This window comes from Pimephales promelas, chromosome 12, assembly GCF_988280905.1.
Source record: "Pimephales promelas chromosome 12, fPimPro1.hap1.1, whole genome shotgun sequence".
NCBI lineage: Eukaryota > Metazoa > Chordata > Actinopteri > Cypriniformes > Leuciscidae > Pimephales > Pimephales promelas.
In genome coordinates this window covers 22,162,465-22,188,066 of record NC_142780.1, presented here as the reverse complement: position 1 = coordinate 22,188,066, position 25,602 = coordinate 22,162,465, and the positions used below count along the sequence as shown (strand labels likewise).

Genomic DNA, 25,602 nt, shown 5'->3' with positions numbered 1-25,602 from the left:
TTATTTTTTTAATTTTTTTTTTTTTTTTTGAAAAGCTATTTCACTTGGATGTACATCACAATGGGAAAGAAAAAACAACTGAAACTTCCTTTTCATACTGACTTTAAAGAAATGGTAATTGCAATCTTCTCTTTAGTCTTTTCTTCCCCTCTGGGACATATATCTAAATGAAAAAAAATGTAGGGTGGAACTTGATTTTGTTCATTGGGAATTGATTGGATGGTTATGTTTGCTATTGCTGTGATCTCATGTGAGTGACCGGTTACTGGAGGGGAGGGATTACTATCCCGCCTTCATATTGGTTCACACATCATCGGAGAAATGATGTTGAAGTGGTGGGGACATAAATATTTTTTGATGAAAAATTACGAGGGCACACTAATAAAAAAATGATGTGCATGGATGAATCATTTTGCTATAAACACTGCATTATTCCAATTGCTAATAAAAATGTTCAGTTTTGATTTCATCGGGGTTTCAACGGTCTCCCAACAGGTCTGTTTTGATGGCTTAAGAGGGTTTTTTTTTAAATTAGCCAAACATCATCTAAGCCAGGCTGAAAGACCAGCTTAAACCAACAGCTTAAGCTGGTTTAAATGGTATTGTATTTTAGCATGGTTAGATACATTTTATTTTCAGCGCCCAGCATCTCTATCTGTTTGTCTGCTGTGCTTTGTATTACTATCCCCCATGCAGCCTCCAAGAGATACAGAAATCTGCTGACATCATTGTCCAAGACCCACTTGCTGAAGGGGGAGCATGAGGAAAGGAGAGAGCGAGAGAGAGGAAGGGGGAGAGCGAGGTTATGAGGCAGCACAGCAGTGAGAAAGGGAGGGGTAATGAAGAGCGACAGCGAGTCCGAATGGGGCGGGCGCTCTCGTAATCAGAGAGAATACTGCAGCTCACGCTCAGATTTCCCATGCTGTTACCGGCGTGTCTCTGCAGTCCCTCTCTCTCTTTCTCACATGCACACTGACATAAATGCACACGCAGTGAACACGGATCTGTATCTTTGCACTGAGGCAACATCCCTTTTCTCTGTCCTCAGTTTGCTGGCTCCTGTTTTTTAGGCAGTGCGTCAGAGGCAGTGCTACACGGATATGCCCGGTGAGACTGCGCATCGGAGCGGCCCCACACAGGGCCTTCTGGACTCTGGAGACCCACAATCAGATCTGCCAGGACCAGGTAAGCAAATGTACACCCCACTGCATGCTACATGAGGGACTGAGAAGGACATACACGAAGGATGCTCAACTGAAAGTCTAATATATTTATTTGATTAAACTGTGAGCCACACCTAGAAACATCATCCAGCATTGTCGGAAAAGAGCATTGTGTGCGTTAAGTGGTTGTAGTACACAAACACACACACAAACACACACTCCTCCTTCCTGCCTGTAATTACAAGAGCATGACACAGCATCACTCTCAGGACCCCAACATTAGTTGGAATCAAGGCTGTTTAGGACAAGTGCATAGGTGTCCATAACATGCCTGCATGGAATAACACTGATCTGATGTAACGTTACTTTGAGATAAGATATTGGTGCAATTTGTTTGTCTATTTGTCGAGGGAATGACACCCACATGTTATGTACGAAAAATAATAAATAACGCCACCAGAGAAGACAGTTGACATTCCTAAATGTGTGTATACTACATGTGTAACTACATTTAAACGAGCTTCAACATAAATGGTATTTGTCATTCCATTTTGTGATAATGGTAGGTGGTGGGATTTTGGACACATGGTCCTTGATTTATCACCAATCAGTAAAGTTAAATGTCTTGGTGCAGTGAATGCACCAAAGTTAGTATGCTTAAAGAAATACTTATCAACACCTTCAACATCGATTAATTAGCAAAGAAAGTATAATCTACAAAAAGGCATGGAATTTTCCAGTAAGCATACAGACGGGCATGTGTTTGAATGAGTGGAAAGATTGCCCTAAAAAAGAGAACCCTCATGTGTGACAGTTTGTCAGCACTATCTTTAGATGACTGAACTAATAAGAAGAAGACCTGGGACAGCGGGCTTGTAAAATCTGTAGGTTGTCTGTCAACTCTGTCTCTAAGTTGAACTGGGCATCACAAAACACTATTAGGCATGATGGGACTATAATGGTTGTTTAGTTGTGATAAGGGTGTGGTATTCAATAACATTTTGATGCTGTTTTGTGTGTAATTTCTATTGTCGGCATTAAAACGAACTGCATTTTTTGTGCTCAAATGAATCGGTGCATCAGCTATAATACACACACTTTTGTTACAAAAGCAAGTCCTTTCCATTTCTGATTTATCTTTTTATTCACATTAATATTTGAAGGCACTGTGGAAGTACCAGACATGTTTTTTTAGGCACCGTGTAAGAGCTAGATAAGCTAAGTGGATGTTGATTGGGTTTGCTTGGCCTGCTCCTATTCAGTCCCTCCCAATTACATCACGCACATACCAAGGAATCAGATAGGTCAGACATTAGATCTTCAGACAATTGGGTCTAATGTGTGTTAACAAGGCCAGTTTCATACATATAAACCACTTTGATTAGCTATGAAAATATTATCAAAGCCTTAGTTGTTGACAAGTACCATATTGCACCCGATTCAAGAGATCTACCGTTGGGGATCTATTGTTAAGGTAACATGGATGTTTCATCATTTCGATTCACTTGTCTCTAAGGACAATGCATTGTTCAGTCAGCCACTGCTTCATAAAGCCTCATTACCATTTTGTTTTAAATCTAAACAATGCATCTCATTCTTCAGCATAATAATTGTCAGTGAATAGATTTTAATGTTCAAGGTATATTAAAAGCAATGGAAAAGAGAATGCCCCTTTTGCATCAGATATTACTCACCCGACTAAGAGATGATGATGTATACTCCCTTTCATAGTTCCAGTTCATGTATACCAGTAAAATCACAAATTTTAGATTTTGGAACCGAAGGGGTCAACTTTAGCACCACCTGCTCATCTACCTGTTATACAGCAGGGGTTTGAGTGAAGGGCGCTCAAGAAAGAGGTCAGACACACAGAAGCCCCTTTCACACAACGCATAGATCCCGGAAATTTGCCGGGAAATTGCCAGAGCGCCTTCTGTGTGAACGCAAACACGACCCGGGATTGATATTGGCATCGATTCCGGCTTGGGGACCTAGTAACATTGCCGGGACCAGTCCCGGAACGCACGCTGTGTGAACAAAAGCCAGGACCAATGCCGTAAGGGCTGTGTCATAGTGATGACGCTCGTGCCATCGCGCGACTCTGTTGCTCTTAGAAAGAAAGTTTGTGTTCGTCATCAAGGACGAACAAATGTCAGCAAACTGGAACGAAGCAGAGACCAGGAGCTCCTCACTATCCGCACTGAAGCAGGGATCGTTCACCAGCTTTGTGGAACGGTATGCGCTAAACATGATTTTGACGCGTAAGTTACACACGTCTCATCCTGACATCATGTGTCTTTCCGGGATATTTACGGGTTGTGCGTGAACGCACTCACATATCCCGGCAAATCACTGGCAGTGTGAATGAACCGAAATCAAGCAATCCCGGGACAAAAGCCGGGTCACATTATCCGTATATTTTCCGGAATCTCTGTGTGAAAGGGGCTCTACAGAAACATAACTCCATCTGTTGTTGACAAAACCAAAGCAATCCAACCAGGCTTTGTTGATACCATGCGAACTTTCTCTGTCAACTCAGGCTTTGATCCTGAGTTTAGGTGTGACATCAGCGAACAGCCAATCACATACTGCAAGAGAAGTAGCGCAATTCAATTATTAAATAAAAGTATTAAAATATTAAGAATTTAAACATATTTACACAGCAAGAAGAAAAAAGCTGTCTATGAAAGAGGACAACTAAAAGAAAGTCTTGTTACTGTATATCAGTGCAAGTAAAAGTTGTGAAGTTAGTTTATACAGTTGATAAAGGTATAGAGAGAATTGAACATTAAAGCTCATATGTAGTCATTTTATAGCTTCATTTATTGATTCTAAAGCGTATTTATATTACCTTTTATGTATTCATTTAAAATCTGCGTAATAATAACTGATGAACTGAAACTGAAAAACTGAAATTACAGAAATAATTTCTAAATCATACAAATTTATTTACTAAAAGCCATGATTTTGTCTTAAATTTGGAGTGGAAACAGGTGGAGTGGCTTTATCGCGTCAGACACTTTGCTCACAGCTTATCGGTCCAAGTTCGGTTTGCAACCTCTGGAACATAACCTGCCCCGGACCAGTTTAGCAGTGGAGTGTAAGTTACTATGGCGATGAACACTACTAAAAGGCAAACCACTTTCATGGGGCCTGAAATCCAGGGTTGGCGCAAACTAAACTGAAACATATCTGGCTAGCCACCTAATCCGGCTTCATGGTATAGGCCCCAGGTATAACTTCGAGTAGGACAAAGTTATGTTATGTTTTGCTATTGGCTCTCAACATATATTTTTAACCAATCAGCTTGGACCAATCAAGTTCAAAATCACTCATTGGTTTGTGCTTACTGATTATTTTGTGCGCACTGAGCAGCAGAAAGTTTGGAGAGCGTAAATACCTGACAAATTATTTTAATAAGAAATGTGTTAATATCGGCATTCGGCAAGCATATTTTCTTTTTTCATATCCACGAGGAAAGCTGATAAGATGAAACTGCACCCTTACAACTAATACCAATCAGGATAGCGGAAGACCCAAGCAACTGAAGTTAGATCAGAAATCGTTGTAATGAAAGATGCAACAACGTAGTCGTTGAAAAGAATATCACTGATCAACTGAATGATATTTGGTCTCATTGTAAACAAAATATGTGACAGAATAATACATTAGGGTGTAGGAGCCATGCAGAAACTTTTGAATGATCTTATTATACTGTAGTTGTGCCATCACCTTTTAGTGGTGTCATTGTATGGTCCGTGTCAGTCACAGCACCCTTAAATTGTTTTGTATCCGTAAATTATTCATTTATAAATTAATCACTGCCCATAAGTGATTTTGCTCTGCAAATGACTTTGAGGCAACAAAGGCCCCTCTTCACTTGTGAACACACACACACAATGACTGCTTTGCATACAGCTCCAAAACAGTGCTGCCTTGTGCAGAAAAGAGAAGGCATTTGAATCGTGACTAAGCAGAACAATTAGCCTATAGTCTCACACAACATACTGTCAAGAATGCAGATAAATGTGCGATTCAGCTCAAATGGTTTTAGTGATGTGTATACAAAATGATTTACATTATTATGGCCCAATAAGATGAATCTGGCCTGTGGTGATGTTTTTAGGACACAGAAGGAGAGACGAGTGGGAGGGTAAGTAAGATGGTGATGCAGAGAGGAAAATCAGTGAGAGAGGATTGAAGAGAGTGAGACGCTTCATGAGAAGGGCAAAAAAGACAATGGCCAAATGAGAAAGGAAAGGTTTTGATGATAATCCACATTTAGTCTGTTGTAAGGTTATAGTAATGCTGGGAGAATTTAGGAGATTAAATTGAGGAGGAAATAATAATAAGCTAATAGCGGCTCCATTTTCTTACCGACAAACCTGTCAGATAATAAGTGCAGTGGGTGAAGACAGGAACTACTCTGTGCTATAAGAAAAATTCAACGCATACAAATAAAATGCATTGAATGTCATGCGTTGGCTGAGTGCAATGACCATCACAGCCTTTTGCAGCTATGAAAGCTGACATTCCCATGCTCTTTAACAAAGTGTAAAGAATTTTTTTTTACAATTAATTATCTTAGTGTGTGTACTCACACTTAAGTCTTGTTAAAAAAAAATCCAGCATACGGTATGTTTTGCATGTTGGGACAAGTATGGGATGGTGGTTGCTGGTCCCCATCATAAGAAGCGACAGTGCTGGTGGACCAACTACACAAACTGAGTTTTACTTGAGAACAGTATGATAGGCTACTGCTGGTCTACCAGTTAGACCGTCACTATCAGCTCTAAGCAGTATAAACCAGCCTGGACCAACATGGAATTCATGCTGGTTTATGCTGGATTTTTCAGCAGGGTTTCCTATTCTATTTTTCTTTTTTTAACTTTGCCATCCTTCATGTATACATTGTGTGTGGATCACAGCGATGTTAGAAATCTAGAGAGGAAAAAGAGATTTCTGCTGACACTGCTGCTTATTTTGCTCTTTTTAAAATCCATGCTGTCAATCTGAGTTTACCATGCAGGCAAAAAAGAGCCTTGTTTCCCAAAGATGTCTAATTACTCCACAGACATTAAAATGCTCCCCACAGAGCTTTCAGGCCTCTTCACTCCCCCACCAGAAACCCTCACTGTCCTGAATAGAAGTAAAATAGTTGATTTTGAGACAGTTCATGATATTTTTAAGTTTGATCTTAGTGGAAAAGCTGTAAAAAAAAAGCTGTATGTAGAAACGCTGATACGAAATGGCAGTGCTTGAAGTGGAAAAATAAAGTGCCGTTACTCATCAAAGGGGTGAACCAATCATTTGTTTACCAAGTGATATGGGAAGACAAACTATCTTTACTTAACATTTTTATTATACTGAACATGTTAATTTCCTGTCATCTCTTGGAATATCTGAAATCCAGGTTTTTCCTAATATCTGTCATTATTAGCAGAAAACATTTTACACATGGGGAAAACCAATTGTTTAATAAATAATTCAAGAAGGTCCATACTTTTAAAGCTCTTGATTCAAACTTGTTCTTAGCCTTATCAAAAAGTACATCCCGTTCTCATCCCAGGGCGTCATATACTGACGCTTTTGACATTTCGTCTTCATCCAATGCACATTTAGGGTCAATATGAGACTATATGTAGATATATATGGGCCAGAAGGCACCTCCTAGTGGTCTAACCCTAACCCTACCCCAGACCTAAACCTACCCATCACCGAACAAAGCTCTGTGCGTGTTATATTGACACTGAAGGATGCCATGTGCATTGGATTTAGACGAAATTTCAAAAGCGTCACTATATGACGCCCTAGAATGAGAATGCTTTTGAAAAGTAGCATAGTTCTTGTAATTGTTTAAATATACATTAAGAGTATAATGCAGGTAAGGCCATTGATGGCTCCTTACCATGCTTAGGGCAATGTAAACCTTTTTTCTTAGTTTATCTATGGGATGCTTATGAAAAATAGCAACCTGCACAGTTAGAAACAATATCTATGACATACCACAGTTGTATATCTTTGGTGAAAAATCTATTTCCCTAACATATTCCCTATCTAGCTATTATAGCCTGAATTCTACAAGTTAGTCCAAATTTACCACAATAAACACAATAGAATGTGATCAATTCTAGTGAAGTAGGTCATGAATAGTTTTAAAAGCTTTCTAGTTAATTTAAGTTGGCGCAGGATAATGTTTTCATTTTAGTGGCTTAGTCTTTTTAGTGGCTGTTTTAGATCATGTTCAACTTTGTAGTGTTTTACATTCTCAATAGAATTGGAATGGGTTGCACATTTATTATCAGTGTTGCGATAGGAATGGCTTGTGCAAACCTTAACACCCTTTTGGAGAGGGCTGGTGAACATGCCTACTGTGATTTGCGTGCAAAATTAAACCATTGGGCTTCAGTCACAGTGACCTCTAGATCGCTTACAAACGCTCAGAACGCACAATGTATACAATTAATGAATTGCCTTGTTGCAGCCCTTGGCTCCTTAATAACGGGTGCAGTGATTTTTTTCTTCCAAAATCAGTGTGAGAACCGTGAAAACTAGAAGTAAACACAAATTTCTGATTAATGAACCTTTAGACACAAATTCATAAAATATCCTCACCTCATTTAGAGTATATCAAGATGCATTTTTGTATATGTGCAGTGCAAATCAAATGACTTTTAAAGTTATTTAAAAATAACAACCAAAGACAATAATTTGCTTACTTAACACACTTACACTAAAATAAACATTTTTACATCCTTGAAACCTTTTATACATGGAGCCAAAAGATACACACTTAGCTCGATCCGCTCGCCGAGGGTACAAATTTTAGATTTGCTACTTTTCAGAATTAGCCGCTAGCTTGAATGCCTCTGAACTAAAACAGCACACAAAAGTGGATAAGACAAAGCAAACTTCACCATAAAACACCATGAAAAATGGAAAAAAATAAACTAATTAATATTATAAAGTGGACAGCACCAGGATTTCACAACCTGAGTCAACTTACATGTCCTTCTGAGATGAGAGAAGATATTCATGTGCAAATCGAATGATCAGTTATACAGATTCGTGGGCTCACAGCCTCAAACCCGGCCTCCAGTGGCCACTTACATGCCTGATTCAATATTTTGGTGTGGCTTGCCAGAGTACTGGCAACATGTGAGACGTTCTGGTATGCAAGAAAAAGTAAGAGAACGCTACAGGTTAAAATACAAATGTGCCGGTACTTCGTACTGGTGTGTAGCAGCCCACTTCGAGCACTGCCAAATGGATATCCATTACAACTTAAGTATTTTTGGCCTGTACTGTTATCCCACCCTATATAACAGTACTTTTGGATAGAGCTGCTAGTTGTCATACCTTAGAAACTGGGATTAATGTATTTTCTGGATTTATTACAGTCCACAGTCCACTTAAACACTTTATAGCTGCAGTTCAGATGATCTTTTGCAATACTGAATTGAATATTTCATATATTGACATTTAACTAGGACTACTAAGAGAGGAGTTTGAAGTGATTTTATTAGGCATTTTTCAAAGAAAGATTTTATCAAAAAATAAAATCCATGCAGAAATGTCCAATTCAATAAATCTATGCATATGTTCATATATGCAGCTAAATAATAATAATTATTTTTCATCCAATCTTAGATCTCTCTGGTCAAACTTCCAGCTCTTCAGCCTCAACTCCAACAGACAGTGCCTCCAGTCCTTCTCCCAGCAGCCCTCCAAAACTCTCCCCACTATGTACTCCTTTTGGACCCCGTCTGGTAATGGCCAAACCAACCACTTCTCCTCGCCCACAGCCTGAGGGTGCAAGTTTTGAATTAGAAGGGCATTCTGGAACTTTCGGCCGACCAGTGGGGCGGTTTGGGAGAGGAGGCTGTAGACGAGGTCCTATGAAAATGGAACGGATCAAAGTCCTAACTGGATCAGAAATCGAAAGTGACTTTCAAGAGCCAGAGACCATGGACTCAAGAGTGGTAATGGGGCAAGAGGCTTTGCTTAGAAACATGGAGACACAGAGTGGAATGCTGCTAGGAAAACCGATAGGTCAAGAAATGTCTAGTTCAGGACACCAGCCCTCAGAACCCTCCAAGAAAGGTCATAGCGGACTGGACGAAAAAGCAAAACTAGACACTGGTCAGGGGATTTCTATTGTAGATCAGGGTAAGAGTTTTACTTCAGTCCCAGAACAGGAGAAAACCATCGGTCAGACACTTGAATGTCAAGTCCTAGAGTCCAAAGTGAGAGATGCCGAATTGACAGACAGCTGTACTCTTTTCCCAGACAATGAGGGAGAGCCATTGTCTTTATCTCAGGGTGAAGTGCCTTCCTTGTCATTTTCCGAGCCTCCCTATGTTGTTGACCCACAACGCATTGGTGTCCTTCCAGGACTGGATCCTGATCGCTACTATACAGCCCCTTCCACCCCCATTAAGATGGCTTACTGCTCACATCTCAAACAACAATGGCGCCCAGGGAGCCCGAGCCACAGTCCGGGCTCTCCAACTGATGAGTCTGATCTGTGCTCCCCTCCTACCTCTCCCTCTGGCTCCTACATGACTGCTGAGGGAGGCAGCTGGACCTCATACACCTCCAGCACCTCCCACTCCTGCTCCCCAAACTTAACAGCTGAGACAGAGTTGCAAGAAGCTCCTGCTTGCTACGTTGGGTCCCTCTCGGAGATAGGCGATGAGCTTGGAGATGAGCGAACTGGTAACGAGAGGGATGGATGCCTGGATAAACCTGATATGCCAGAGTTGCTGGAAGATGTGGCCTGTGAGGTGGATATACTAACAAGAGACACATGTAGGCCTCATTGGGTGACAGAACATGTTTCTATACAAGAGAGCAGCAGCAGCAAGAGAAACACAGACTACCAACAGGACACAGGGATACCCGAGGACTCTCTGAGGCCTAGAGATTTCCAGCGAGCCCCTGATGGAACTCAAGGCTTTAATGATCCACATTACAGTCTTGAAATGAATTTCAATGCCTGTTTCTCAGAGCCATCTATGAGCCTGGATCCCCATCTAACACCAGAGGATAATGCAACTTCTGCACTTGATGAAGAAAACAAAACCCCTGTCACCCACTCTCCAGAGACTGTAGACCGTAATAGCGTATATCTTGACATAGGATACTTTGCCCCTCTGTTCCATGGCTACTCAAGGGAGGATGGGCCCGAGAGTGATGCAATGATTCCTGCTTCTATGTTGCCTTTCCATGGAAGCCTGATATTCCAGGCAGATTCCATGGATATAACCCTGTTCCCTACAGATGACGAGCAGGGAAATGATGTGGATGCATATGCTGCTGGAGAGGAGGAAGCTGATGTAGATGAGTATGATGATGAGGATGATGAAGATGAGTGTGACAATGAAGATGTGAATAATGTCAATGATGCTGAGCAGAAAGAGGTAGCTTTGAGGGGTGAAAGAGTGGAAGACCCAAATGAAGATGACACCTCTGCATCTTTTCTAAATTCCCTTTCAGAGAACTCAATAAACGAGGGTGTAGATGAATCCTTTGCATATCCAGATGACACTGAGGAGTCAATTGATTCCACATCTTATAACGGGGATGAAGATGACCATCTGTACTGCACAGAGAAGCATGCTGAACTCTCCCAACAGTTCCCTGGGCCAGATGAACCTGTGCAGTCAGTAAGCCATGCAAAACCTGAATCCACTGGCAGTGAGAGCGAAATGGAGATATCCTCCGAATCATCTGAGCTTCTACATGTAGAATTGCAAGAGAATCTGCCAGACTGCAAAGTTCATGATGAAAGTGTAATTGCACAACAAATTTCAGAAAAAAAGTCGTTGAAGGGTGAGCTTTCAAAAGGATTGACTGTACAGATCAAAACAATGGATGAGCAAGGCAAACTGAGTACAGATCCCTCAACAGTCGTGGTAACATCAGAGACAGGGCAGCAGATCCCCACAGATAATCCAACATCATCTGTTGATCAAGACAAAGTAAAGCAAAATTATAGTACAAATGACTCCTGTGGGGCAAGTGCGGCAGCTGCTGACATGTGCTACAAGACTAATGTAGCTGATAGCCAGGAACTGGATCATAAAAATGGAAATAGCTTGGAGTTGATTGACACATCATTGCAGCTAGCTGAAACTGCTACCAATGACCTAAATAAGGGAGTCCCCCAATTAACATACCTGGATGAATGCAGCCCCACAAACATTCCAGTTTGTGCCTATCCTGAACTGTGTGAGGTACCAGATAACTTAACTTCAGCTGATGTTTTACCATTTGAAGGTTCCATGAATCAAGATAATCTGACAGAGAATCAACCTAGCAATGATGATGTAAACCATAGCTCTCAAAATATGTCCTGCTCCACATACAGCAGACTTGTAATTTCACCAAAGAAAGAGAACTTTGAGAGCAGCATTACAGAAAGGGAACTTTCCTCTGAGAGTTGGACATCAAGGGATCCATTGTCTTTAGGTGACTGCTGTGACTTTGAGGCTGAAAATCTGCTCATGTGTGAGATGGCTAGATCAGTGCACAGTAAGGGTTTGTCTGTGGTTCATAACATTGCTGCTGGAGAAGACATCATGGGTGATGATGAGGACAACAACCAATATTGTGACCTCCAAGAGAAGATGACAGACATTGATGTTGGTGTGGTTGAGTCAAACATTGCCAGCTGGAGATCGATTCAAGATCTTTCAGAGGCAGGAGGGGGGGAGGATGATGCAAATAACCTTCAAAATCCAGAGAGCAATCCACTCATACATTGCAGTTCTGATAAGGGTCTGGTGTCATCATGGAATGATCCAGAAAAAACTTGCGTACCCTTAATTTTGTGTGGTCAATCAGAAATTGCATTGAATATGCTTTCAGATGATGGGAAAGATGTGAAAGATCAAACTCCAAATACAGACTTCAACATTCCAGAGGATTTATCTTCAGACACAATAAGGAGGGAATGTGCTGAAATAACTTCTGAACAGCCTCAGGATCTGGAATATTGTCAAGAACCTGTTAATATCACATTATCATCTACCATTTCCCATGAACACACTGATCTCTGTGGATCTTCTTCAAAAACACACCTTTCCAACCAATCAGATAATCTTGGCCTAGTTTCAAACCAGGGTCATTCAGATTCTCAACAGAATACTCAAACAATCTCGCAAAATAAGCTTGCATTCAACTTGCAAGGGGGATCGTTTGGCACCTTCACATTCAGAAAGAAACCAACTGATATCAAGCCTGTTGACTCCTCGGAAGCCACAGTTCTCCAACAAAGTTCTATCTCGCATAAAGGAACAGCAAATTCCAATGATGGGGCTCCAATTGAGGTTATGGTTGAGAAAGGATTTCAATTGAGAGCAAACATCAAAAATGAAACTGTAGACGATGAACCTAAACGCACTGACAGACAACAACTTGAACAAGAGACTAAAATTGGCTCTCAGGATCAGGAGAGTGAGAAAGTTGACTCACTTGAGAGGGCAGAAAATGAAACAAAAACATGTCAAAAGAGAGAGGCACAATATTCTACAGGATCTGTCTCTTTTCTGGAACAGAACAAAAAGATTGATGTTGATTCGGATAAATCGGGACTTTTTCAAGCTAAGAGTGATGAGGCAACTCTAAAAACAGAACATAATGCTAATTCAGGTCATGCCACAAAACCAAAGGTAATTGATCCCCTTAAAACCAGCATTGCTGTTTTAGCCTCTGTGGATAATAAAAAGATCCAGTGCCAAGAAAAGGAAATAGAGGCTACAGGTAATCAAGCGGCAAGATTTGATGTATATTCAATGAGAGAGGAATTTGGTGAAACTCAGCATAAAGAAAATGCCTCTAAAGCCGAGAACACTGAACCTGTTCAAACACCAGAACAGTCAATTTTTCACTCTCCTGACCCAAGCTGTATTGATCCAAATGAGTCCGTTCATACAGAGCCTGTGGTTGCAACTCAGACGACAGACCTTACAAGGCCAGGTGGGCAGAAAGAACTTTCAGACAGTTCTTTGAGCAGTTCAAGTTTGACAGAAAGCACAAGAGACATCAATGACAATCATGTAGAGGGCAGTTCATCCCTCAGGATGGACAGCTCAGAACAAGACAGGGTCTCTCCCTCATGTTCATACACGATTATCCAGGAGGAGGATCTCTCTACCCCCATTCAGGAGTCACAGCCTGTCCATAACATCTCACAAACATCGGCCATCTTCTCACATATTCAACCAGTTCCAGACAACAAACCCAGCCAGCCTGACTCTGAAAGTCCCCTTCCAACCACTGGAATATGCGATATGGAATTAGCAGCATGGGAATCTGTGGAAAAAACACAGAGTTTGCTTCTTATTCAAGACGCGTGCCATCATGAAAGTCAGAGAACAGTCATGACAGCTAAACCATGCAGACGCGAGAATCCTTCAGGTAAACTTTTTCTTGTTTCTTTAGGGTTTTTTTTTTTCATCCTAGGAATTCCTAGTATTTAACTCTAAACATGTCATGTGTTTGTCTTTAGTATGTATGGGACACCAAACAGAACAGTGCAAGCCCACAACATCCATTGGACAGGATGACAGTATCCCTGCCCAAAGAACACTGAATCAGTCAGATGAAAGAGAGACCCTAACCTGCATCAGTCCAAGACCAGACTCCTTGGTAAAAACTCGGCAAAACCAAGCTGAGCGACAGAGTATAGAGCAAGTTATATACTCGAATAGCTACAGATCAAAAGAGGACGTGGATCTCCCCTTCAAAAACAACAGTATGTGCATCATCTGTTTTAGCCATAAGGCATTAGCATCTGTTTTAGCAATACGGCATTAGCATCTTTCTCAAGTATCCTTTTTGTGGCTTCTAGTAAAGCAAAGCAGTTTTAGTGTTTAATTTTTTCTGTCTTTTAGTTGGTTCAGGTAATGAAACAGACAGTGATGGTTCAGTGCCTGAGCTTGAGGAACCCAGTGGGACATTGCAGAGACCCTCAAATCCACAGGTGAACTGTAGATTGATGACCTACCATCTTAAACTGTACAGATGTAACCCACACCATATGTGATGCATCTAAAATAATTGTTCTGGAATTTGCTTGAGTAAAGCAACATGCATTGCATACTTTATCTACTTGTTTTCAACCGAAGCAGTAGCTCTACTCTTCACCTCTATGGTAAAAGTCAAACAAACCAGGTTTTTTTTCTAAGTCCCAATTTAAAAAAAATAAACATTACTTTTCTGGTTTTCTTGATTTCAAAACTTATAAAATAACTCTTAAATTCAGCATTTATGCTCACCAGTTCCACTAACTCATTTGAAGTAAAATTATGCAGCATTTTATTCAGAGTTTCTATCTAGTTAAGTTTACTGTATGAATAATGTTAGGACCTACCATGCTCTCTTTATACTTCATATTTTCTTCATAGTTATCACACTCTCCTGCCGATGAGTCTGTGGGCAGAGCTAAGCAGAGTCGAAGTGAGAAAAAAGCACGAAAGGTGGGACTACACATCTACATCATGCAACATTAAGACTCACTGTATAGTCCACAAAATGTGACATACTCTCTTTTTCTCCATGTGGTTGTTATCATAAGGCGATGTCAAAGCTTGGGCTGAAACAGATTCACGGAGTGACACGCATCACCATTCGGAAGTCCAAGAACATTCTCTTTGTTATTACACGTCCAGATGTGTTCAAAAGCCCTGCCTCAGATATTTACATAGTCTTTGGAGAGGCCAAGGTTGGTCTTTTCCAATAAATAAATAAAAACAATGCAATAAAAAGCAGGCTACAAATTCCAACAGAATTCCTTGCAAAATTGTTTAAATATTTCTTGATCTGTGTTCATTAATCTGGGCTTCCGGTCTGTCTCTTCTCTTTGTAAGATCGAGGACCTCTCACAGCAGGTACACAAGGCAGCGGCAGAGAAATTTAAGGTTCCTCTTGACCCCTCACCTCTGCCATCAGACATCACTCCAAGCCTGACCATAAAAGAAGAGAGTGAGGAAGAAGAGGAGGTATGAATTCTTCATTTCCTCCATGAAAGCAAAAGATCAGCCAAAAATGAATATTTTGTCATTATTTACTCACCTTCATTCATTTCAAAACTTTGAGTTTCTCTCCTTTATGGATGAAATAATACCAGAAATAAATAATGACAGAATTTCTTTTTTTGGGGTGAACCTATACGCTTGAATGAATTAAGGTAAACAACATTTTCTTTCTGTTTTTAAGCTGGATGAAGGTGGGCTGGAGCAGAGAGATATCGAGCTGGTGATGGCACAGGCCAATGTATCTCGAGCTAAAGCAGTCCGTGCACTGCGCCACAACAAGAATGACATTGTCAATGCCATTATGGTGAGAGATTTTGTATTAAACATTCAGCATTTGTACATCTAGTGTTTTACACTAGATTACTTCCAGTTCAAAATCCCATAAAACTGCACTATAAGAGAGCCTGTTACATGTATTATGGTTCTTTTGGACCTCCCATGAACTATTACTGTTCCTAAATGAACCTATCCTGAACCCTCCTTTTGCCTTTTTAACTTTTTTTAAATCAGTGATGCGGTTTACACGTTTTAAATACAGCAATAGTTCATAAACACACCCTTTGATTGTTACTGATATTTCACCTTTTCTGTCTGTTCTTAGGAGCTGACCATGTAAGAAAGGAAAATACATCTTCCTCGCCCCTTGCGTGTTTTCTTTCCCAAGTAATGCTGCTATACTGCACCCTCCTGCTGAAATAAATCTGTTACAACCAGAGCTGTTCGTTTCCCAACATTATCTACAAATCACATAAATGCACCTTATAGACAAATGTATAGTCATACATTTTGAATATACACACTTTTAATATTGCCTTAATGGTGCAGATGTAGAAATAAAAGCTTCTCAAATGTCCTCAAAACTGATGTTTTAATCTGACCTGAATATTTTTCTTTTAGAACTTTCCCTGGGGTATATATGCATTTATCTTGTCTTGCAGAAATTGTGCATATGGCACTAAATTGATTATAGAAATGTATTAGCTCCCCAAATTGTGTAAACATGCACTGACATCTGATAAACTATTTGAACTCTTTCGATTTTAATTCATATTAATATACAAACACATAAGAATACTCAAACAAATAGTGAAGAATGACCATAAAGGGATGAATGTTACCAAAACTGATTAGATATGCATTCACTTAAATCATAAAAATAATTTCTAATACTGTTATCCTAACATCCACATACCTAAGTATGTGTCCCACAATGACCTTACCACTATGAAAGTATAGTTTTGAATTAACTGTATAACTAGCATTAGCTACAACACTTCAGGTTTAACATAAGCTTCTTCATATTCAAGTTAATAAAAGCCTAAAACTGAAAATTTATGCTCTTTATTCAAGTAAGACCTGTTATCTAAGGCAAGCAGTCGCTGTCTGATCCTCCAGGTGAAAGTCTCTCGAATTTCAGCTGTCCCCTGTCCTCTTTCTTTTCCCCTCCCTACCTTTGTGTTCTCATTATGTCCAGCTACATTTGGATCAGCTTTTAGGGGGCAGGACATTAGCCTGGAAGTGGCCTTGATTGGTTATGTTGCCGGCAGGGAAATAACGTGCCACTACGAAGGTAGAACCATCTGAGGCCACAGCTTTACCCACACCGAGTTTCTTCGAGCTTTTCCACACTACTGCAGTGAAGTGACCTAGAACAAAAATATGATTCTTACATCAATTGGTGTGTTTTGTAGAAAGGATCAGGATGTCTGTGTGGTTGTCACAAAGTGTTTATGCATGTTTGACTCACGTAAACCATGTGGTGGTTATGTTAGTGTTCAGTTAAAATATTTATACCTTGAGAGAGAGTGGATACATTTGAGTGGAATTAGGGATTATAGTATGTGTTATTCATTTGGCAGATGCTTATTCTAAGCTAATTATTGGTGATTTCATCACTTTGTTTTCCCTGAAAATCAAACCAACAGTTTTGGATTTGACGGCACCAAACTCAACCAACTGAGCTATAGGATCACCTGTTCCTAGATTCCCAACCACATATTTACAGATTTAGAGTCAGCACCTGGGTTGCCAGGTCTGCGCAACAAAACCCACCCATTTGCTAATCAAAACTTGCCCAATCGCATTCCAGGCTGGGAGGTTGTGTCCCTCTAAAAAAATATATTTCTGGGTGGGGGTCGCTTGAACCAATGGACTACAAAAATGGCCTGTGGAAAAGTATCCCAATTCTGCAGGACAACCACAGACTTTGCAACACTGGTCAGCACAGATGTTATCCACTATCTATACAGTCACTTCAGTGCCCCGTTGTTCAAAAAGTGGATCAGAATTATCTAGATTTGTAATCCCATGTTTTGCTATCCAGGATCAGGTAATCCATGTTATTTTTTGTGCTGTTTTTTCAAAGCAAATTTGAATTGGATCAGCCTGATCCATATTAAAAGGTTAACACATCTGGACAACGTTTTGCCGAGAAACCTTTGCTTGCAAAGAACTTTTGACTGGTTTATCTCTTATGATTGTGCCAACTTAGTTTACAAACAATAATTAGAAAAAAACATTTTAAAGTAAAAATAATATTTTTGTTTGATATTTACAGCAGTTTAGTGGATTATTTTAAAGCACCAATATATATATATATATATATATATATATATATTACTGTACTAAAGGCTATAGGAAGCCAAATGTCTACTTTCAATTTATTATTTTAACAGGTAAACTAATCGAGATCAAAAAAAAAATGTGTGTATTACAATGTATTTTTTTAACCAGTTTTAAAGTTAATAAATTTTTGTCAATTCGATCAGATTACTTTTGAACAACTGGGCCCAGAGGATTTTCCATCCACTGCTGTAAAATTGGGAATCTTTCGAATATGTTCTGCCCTCTTGAGGTGGTGAGTTACTTATTTCCTGCTGGTTGAAGCTGATGACAGGCAAGGTGAGTTAACATCTGCAAGCAAGACGTCACAGTATTAAGAGACTTTTCCTATCTGAATTTTATGGGGAATTTCCTGTGCCTAAAGCTTCATTCCTAAAGAATGAGTCACATATGAGGACTTAAAATAAATTAAAAAGAAAATATTCCAGAATGTGGTATTACAATGACTGGGCCAAACTCATCTACTGTATTTGTTTGTATTGTATTTGGTTGCACTAAACCAACAATCCTGTCATTCATGCAAAGTTTAGTTTAATGCTAAATTACTTTGGACACTACAACAACTATGAGCTGCAGGATATGATGTCATGCCCTAGTAGCGCTTCTGTTTTAAATAAATGAATAATACATTTGAAATGTTCAAGTCTTTATGAACTGGAAGTTGTAACCAACTTCAGTATTGTGACCTATTTCAGAGTGGAAAAGTAATATTCAGAACAAATAGAGGGCAGGGCCTGATTTTAGTTCACCTCTTCACCTTCTCTAGTGTTTAAGGATGTTCGGCCCAAGCCTTCAAACTCACGTCATCAGATAAGGAATGGCATTCCTGATGGGAAGCTAATTTTTCAATTTTTTAATAAAGACTATGCAATCCACTCCACTTTCCTGCAACACCGCAAACCATTTAGATTTCAATTTTGTATTTCTGTGTACTACTGACCCAAGAGGTTAATAAATGTCATTTACATTCTTTCCCTACTAAAAAGAACATCTTAGTCCAACCAAAACTGGTTTTCATGTCTTAGTTTTTGCAGTATCTGGTTATTTTAGGGGGGTTTTGGGCGGTTTTCAGCTGCTGCGAATGCATGGGATGGGAGTGAATAAAGTGCAAAGTTCTATGACTGCACAGAAAGACCTTAAGTTGTTGGTTTAGGGGTATTTGATAAAAATCAGAACTAAACTTTGCAGGTAGATTGATCTCCGAGCGCAGCAGTGCTGTAAATACTCTTACCAGTTGCAGAAGAGAATCCTGGCTGGTTGAAGTTGTACTGGTTCACTTCATTATACCAGCGATCAGACACATCTTTACCTATCGGCACATGTACACGTACATACACAGAGATTCAGTTACAATGCATTTCAAGTTAAATGTATCCAAAATGCCTTATTTTGCAATGTGGTTGTTGAATTATAATACTAAACTGGTGATTCCAAGAAACAACTTGAAGCTAAACTTCACATGACCCACTATACGTTTAATGACACTTTACAAATCACCCCAGACTAGCCAGACATTCCATCCCACTTAGTAATCAACTTTAGACCGAACAGGGAGGTAGTCAATTCATAATGAGTCCCAGCTGTTGAGAAAATCTGTCTGTACTATTATATCTCTGTAAATGTGTGTCAGATGAACACTTTGAGGCAGAAGACAAGGATTTGTACCTGTTTGATCATAAGATGCCCATGCTAAATTTTCTCCACAGTTTCCTCTACTAGACTCAGCACTATGCTTCAGAATCCTGGTGCTAGCAAGGCTCTCAGCATATCTGCAAGAAAGGCATTCAGCTGAATTGAAGGGCATTAAACTGTAGTGAAGAAACGGGTGGATTTAAAAGACAAGAAATAAGTAGCAAGCATGTGGGAGAAAAGGCCTCACCTTGCTGCATCACGGCTCAGTTTACTGCTGAGTTTTAAAGGTGGGGCTTGGTGTTTGCTCCTGTAATCATTATGAGTCTTCAGCACCTCCTCACAAAAAATCCTGGAGGCTGCAAAATGAAATGAAAATGGAGAGCAGGTCAACTATTTATTCTTTGCTAAAACTCAACAAATACAGCCTAAATTATTTATTACTCAAAGCTCGTACTAACTTGACTAGAAACAGAGATGCACAAAGTACTTCCCATTAAGTGAGTGCCCACTTTTGTTATCTGCCTCTATTGACACCATTATATGAGAACTGAACTAGCTGGACGATGATATCACTGTTTTCTTCAGAGTGGCTATATAAATTAACTAAATTATTAACTTTTTTTTACAACAAAAATTAACCATCACTGATTTTACTTAAGCTGGACTATGATACCATTTTCTTTTAGATCTGCTGTACAAAGTTTTTTGCATTATTTACCTGTTATCACTATAAGCTGCTTGAAACAATCTGTATTGTAAAAAGCGCTATATAAATAAAGGTGACTTGATTTGAGCCAAAGTTGGCCCATGATGTCCTTTGATTTGCCAAGCCAAACAAAGTTCTGTTTTAACAAAAAAATATTTTATGTTTTATTTTTCCATTGAAATGTATTTATGATGTACATTTTAATATAACATTGGATATAATGCAATATTTTCAGCCCATAGCCCTAAATCAGGTTTGATTTTTGGTCCGTCAGGGTGAAAAGTTTGGGCACCTCTGAAATAGAAGGAGAAATAAACTATGTAGCCTGTTAATGTTTGTATCCTCTATTATTTTACACAAATCAACAAGTTATATCCGCATGACTTTGGTCTTTCTGAGTCAGTTGCAAAAATAAAGTCTTTTTTTTATTTCAAAATGTATTGCTTTACTGCTAACAATTTAATGAGTTGAAATATTTTAAATAACTTTAATTGTTTTTAACAAACTAAAAACAAAATATATAGAATATATATTTTTGAACTCTGTCAAATAAATGCAGTTTTAATAAAGTGACTGAACATTCAGATAATGCTTTAAATGACGGCAAAAACTACATTCTATTCACAACAACATTTAGTCTAGACAAATGTTGCCAAACAATTGTGCTTGCCACTATTGCAAAGGCATAAATCCAACTACATGATGCAATTGCTTAAACAAAGCAAGGATTGAGTAGCTAACAATCCCCCCACACACACACACACACACACACACAGCGTGATAAACCTGGCATATACTCAACCTGTGCTGACAAAACATCATTCAAGAGCAGAGGATGGCAGTGACAGAGAATGAAGAAACTATGTATTTTACAACATCACAGATGCTAAAGCTAGACACGAATTTAGAAGGGAATTGTGCATTTACCTGATTTTCCCATGGCAAGAAGACTCCCCTAAGCGAAGCTCCTGCTTGTAGAGTTCCCTCACGGTCACAGTTCCTGCCAGCTGTTACAATACTTCACTCTTTTCTCCCCACTCGTTTCTTTCTCTCCTGTGTGTTTTTTTCCCCAGTTTAACCCAGTCGCATCTAATTATTCATGCTCTGGAAGCCCTGAGACAGCACATAAACAGGTTACAAGCTTGTTCACTTCTTTATATCATTCTCTGTGAATGTATATTCATTTCTTTCTCTTTCCTCTTCACCACACCTCCATCTCTCACACTGTGTGCAGGGCAAAGGAGATTCTCCACTCAGGACTGTGGTGATGACATCATCTGTATGAGCCAAGTGGCCTTATATGGTGTTGCCATTGCTGCTTTCAGCTGGAAGCATTGAGCTGAAACCAAGCCCAAGAGCAAACTAAACCCTGTTTTATACAGTTTATGGTCAAACCACATACAAACCAAGAGCATGCACGTGCTGCACAAGATGTTAAAATATCAAAAACAATCCTTACATGAAAGAGTAATAGATTATTATCGGAAATAAAAAAATGTAAGTTCAGCTCCTATTTTTTAACTGGTGAAAAGTGTGATAGAGTTTCACTGACAAGTCTTAAGATACAGTAGCCCAGACTAAACTGCAAGTTTGAGGTGTTTTAAATGATAGCAACTTGCACTGACTTCTCCTAAAATATGTCAATGCCATTGTTTTGTCTCAAGATGCACATCAGTGACGTTTTTTCTAATGAATGTTTATAAAAGCTACTTAAATGTCCTAATTAAACTAAAATCTAGTCCTGCTTAGTCTGTAAAGCCCAGTGAACTCAGGCCAAAGTCTGTTCATCCAATAATAAATCATAAATCTGGTCTGTTTTTATTGGTTATGACTGTCATTATCTATTTAGAGTGTGCCCCTGACCTTGATGCAGTCACGCATTGCATTTCTTTTATTATTATTCACTATTTAAAGAAACATGAAAGTGCCAAACGGTTAATAGCAAGTGAACTACTGAGCCATATTTATTTGATTAGCATTAGAACAATTTGACATCAAGTCACATCACTGATCAATGTTCTGTAAGATCAGATTCAAATTGGATTAAACTGAAGAGATTTTAGTGCAATATATACAAGTACATTTAATGAAAAACTTTTGATTTAAGTGAAATATGATATTTTTTGAAACATGATAAAACATTAAATGAAAAAAAAAACATTTAAAAAAATTAAAGTAATAATTAAAAAATACAGGTTATGGTTTAAAGAAATAGATCACTTGTAGATCACTTGTAGTCCGTTACTGATTCCAGATTACATGACAAAAAAATTAGTTAGCAACATAATCTATTACATTACACATTTTAGGTTGTATACCAATTTTGATTACTTTTGGCCTAACTCATTTATCACAATGACTTGAATAGGATTATCTTGTACCATACTGATATAAAAATAGAAAGAGAAAGAAATGATCTTTATCTTTACCTTACTGTTCATCTAGTGATCAAATGCTTTGTGCGCTGTCAATTTTCCCTGTAATTAAAGCCACCTGTCTAGTGTCTGGTTTGTGTGTGCAATTTCACAAAACTAGAAGATTTTCTGAATATATAAATAATATGCTTTTTTAGAAAGGACATTTTTAAACTTGAAAACTAATCAATAAATTATTAATTAATGTCATTGTATGAATAATGAGTACTTATGTGATCAATAAAAAATAACTGTAGTCTGTATTGAGTATTTTAAAACATAATACAATCTAATTACAAGTAGTTATTTTGTAGAATATGATTACGTAATCCAGATTACATCATCATGGTCATCATGTACTGTTGAGGGTGAAGCGATAAAGCCAGATTTCAGTCACAGACCTCTGGTGGTCAGAAATAAAAGTACATTTTTAACTCTACACAATATCTTATAGAAGCTCTAAATCTAATGTGAACCTGCATCCAAAACAGAAAAGTGTATTATATAACAAACATTTATATCATAGCCTAGGTTTCTGCATGAATGCTAAAATATGCTCCATTATTCCCTTAATTATGAAGATCAGTGCAAAGGTGCACTAATAAATCATCAAACAAGACAATAAAACATCTAGTTAAACATGTTTAGGTTAACTGTTGCAAAAGTTAGCCAACTGTGTGCCGCATCATTATTTTTGTAATTCCATGAATATGTATTATCTGCATGGTGTGCTTATCTCCACTCTAACCACAATCCTACAAACCCCTACCCATACTGGCCTTAAGGTATACTCTCAGCCTCATGTAAACTTAATTTAGGGTCTTGGGGTCTCAGAAGATAAAACAAGACTTACACATTTCACACACATTCACTCTTTTAAACAGCCTGTCCTGGTCTACACTCAGCGACAACCCTGGCTCCATGTGGAAAGCTAAACACACACACAGCATTATTCTCTGTGATGAGGGCTCACACTAACACTTCTATCGAAGATGTTCACTTCAAGCTTATCCTCGTGGGCTTTAGAGGGTGATTGACAGCGCCACCACATGGCCCCACCATAGTAGCTACCCACAAGCACCATCACCATGATTTGGAAGTCGAAGATTATGATCATAAATATACAACGAGGATGCACTAACCGTATATTGAATCTCTTTTGGGTAGAGCACCGTCTCATAAACATGCAGAGCTGGACTTTGGCCACCACAGAAGCTCTTTAAGTGAAAAGGTAAAGCAAAAGTCTTCAGCTGAGGAAATATCATCAGATATGACTAATCCCCACCAGAGGAAATGGTGCTGATCATCTTTGACGCAAGGATGCTCGTCCATTTCCGGTTGTGGAGATTAAAGCGGAAGAAAACCGAGGAAAACGGGATTATGGCAGAGTCTTCAAAATGTACTGTCCTCCAGTCTTTGAAATGAAACGTACATACGTTTAGATGTAATTTTATATATAGTTATTTTTATTTAATATAATTTTAAAAAGAAGCATAAACACAACGAGGGGTGTCTGTTTTATCTGTTTTTGTGACTAACGTTTCTTTAGTATAACCATGGAGTATAAAATTCAATATAAATTCTCGGTATGGGCTCTATGCACGGCGGTATTTCCGGTGAAGGATTGAGGATGCTCGATAACTTCCGCCGATCGTAGAGTCCAATGCAATACCGATAATTTATATTGAATTTTATACTCCATGGTTATAATAAAGAAACGTTAGTCACAAAAACAGATAAAACAGACACCCCTCGTTGTGTTTATGCTTCTTTTTAAAATTATATTATATAAACATAACTATATATAAAATTACATCTAAACGTATGTACATTTCATTTCAAAGACGGGAGGACAGTACATTTTGAAGACTCTGCCATAATCCCGTTTTCCTCAGTGTTCCTCCGCTTTAATCTCCACAACCGGAAATGGACGAGCATCCTTGCGTCAAATGCGGAACTTGTGCGTGCATATAGCCCATTGCATTGGACTCTACGATCGGCCGAAGTTATCGAGCATCCCTAATGCTTCACCGGAAATACCGCCGTGCATAGAGCCCATTGAGAAAAATACCATTAAGACCTTGTGACATATGTTGCCTCGCGCTCGTAGGACAGCATTTGGTGGTTACTGAGGTTTGTTTAAAAAGTCACTAAATTTGTCGCTGTCGCTTTTTGAAAAAAAGGTTGCTAAAGGGGTCTGAAAAGTCACTAAAAATAGCGACAAAGGCGCTATATGGCAATACAGAAAAGTTCTCAAACTTTTCAACAAGTAGCCTACCACCTCAGAAATACATACGGCTCTCCAAGTAGCTAGCCTGGCTACCATCTAATGACCCTGAATTTCACCAGGAGCCAGTGGACGCTAAAACTGGAGAAAAGTCTTGAAGAAAAAAATGTACTCTGTTTTTCTGAATTAATGATTTAATTATCTCAGAATTACAATATCATTTTCATGGAAATCTTATTTGCTCGTTTTTCTGAATTAACAAGTATCTCAGAATTACAAGATCATTTTTCATGGAAAAAAAGTTTTTGCTCTGTTTTTCTGAATTAACGAGATAATTATCTCAGAATTACAAGATCATTTTTCATGGAAAAATGTTTTGCTCTATTTTTATTAATTAAAGGGTTATTTCTAGCCTGGCTGCGCCCTCCTACGCACTTCCGCTCAATTTCATTTTATGAAATGAACTAGAGTCTGGTTGAACCAGGCTAGGTTATTTCACCCAAAAATGAAAATTAAGTCATTAATTACTCACCCCCATGCTGTACCAACCCCGTAAGACCTTCGTTCATCTTCGGAACACAAATAAAGATATTTTTGATTGAATCTGAGAGCTAGATCAGTCCTACATAGGCTGCCTAAGGGACTGGCTCTTGACGGCCCATAAAGTCATTAAAGAAAAGGTTTAAATATTCCATGTGCCTACAGCGGCTCAATTATAAGTTTATCAAGCGACGAGACTACTTTTTGTGCGAAGAAAACATAGATAACGACTTTATTCCACTATTCCATTACTTCC

The 25,602-nt window shown here is 38.9% G+C and overlaps 2 protein-coding genes across 2 annotated transcripts; one reads left to right on the top strand and one right to left on the bottom strand.

The window, feature by feature from the left end:
• The first annotated feature begins 791 nt into the window (after nt 1–791).
• Nucleotides 792–15,920, top strand: nacad (NAC alpha domain containing). The gene is made up of 9 exons (XM_039679569.2): nt 792–1,185; nt 8,814–13,586; nt 13,678–13,923; nt 14,063–14,151; nt 14,576–14,647; nt 14,746–14,892; nt 15,038–15,169; nt 15,387–15,509; nt 15,807–15,920. Exons 1-9 carry the CDS (start codon nt 1,101–1,103, stop codon nt 15,819–15,821), a joined length of 5,682 nt encoding a protein of 1,893 aa, XP_039535503.2. The 5' UTR covers nt 792–1,100; the 3' UTR covers nt 15,822–15,920.
• A 304-nt stretch (nt 15,921–16,224) lies between these two features.
• glipr2l (GLI pathogenesis-related 2, like) lies at nt 16,225–21,414 on the bottom strand. Its single transcript, XM_039679571.2, has 5 exons — nt 21,093–21,414; nt 19,707–19,815; nt 19,493–19,596; nt 19,059–19,136; nt 16,225–16,851 (listed from the first exon to the last, which is right to left on the bottom strand). Exons 1-5 carry the CDS (start codon nt 21,103–21,105, stop codon nt 16,691–16,693), a joined length of 465 nt encoding a protein of 154 aa, XP_039535505.1. The 5' UTR covers nt 21,106–21,414; the 3' UTR covers nt 16,225–16,690.
• Between the last annotated feature and the right edge of the window lie 4,188 nt (nt 21,415–25,602).

Excerpts from the sequence above, each read along its gene's own strand:
- nacad (XM_039679569.2), top strand. The coding sequence starts at position 1,101 with ATGCCCGGTGAGACTGCGCATCGGAGCGGCCCCACACAGGGCCTTCTG. Across the intron at positions 1,186-8,813 it reads ATCAGATCTGCCAGGACCAG|ATCTCTCTGGTCAAACTTCC; the intron begins GTAAGCAAATGT and ends ATCCAATCTTAG. Across the intron at positions 14,152-14,575 it reads AGAGACCCTCAAATCCACAG|TTATCACACTCTCCTGCCGA; the intron begins GTGAACTGTAGA and ends TTTTCTTCATAG.
- glipr2l (XM_039679571.2), bottom strand. Across the intron at positions 19,597-19,706 it reads CTGAGCCGTGATGCAGCAAG|ATATGCTGAGAGCCTTGCTA; the intron begins GTGAGGCCTTTT and ends CCTTTCTTGCAG. Across the intron at positions 16,852-19,058 it reads AGGATTCTCTTCTGCAACTG|GTCACTTCACTGCAGTAGTG; the intron begins GTAAGAGTATTT and ends TTTTTGTTCTAG.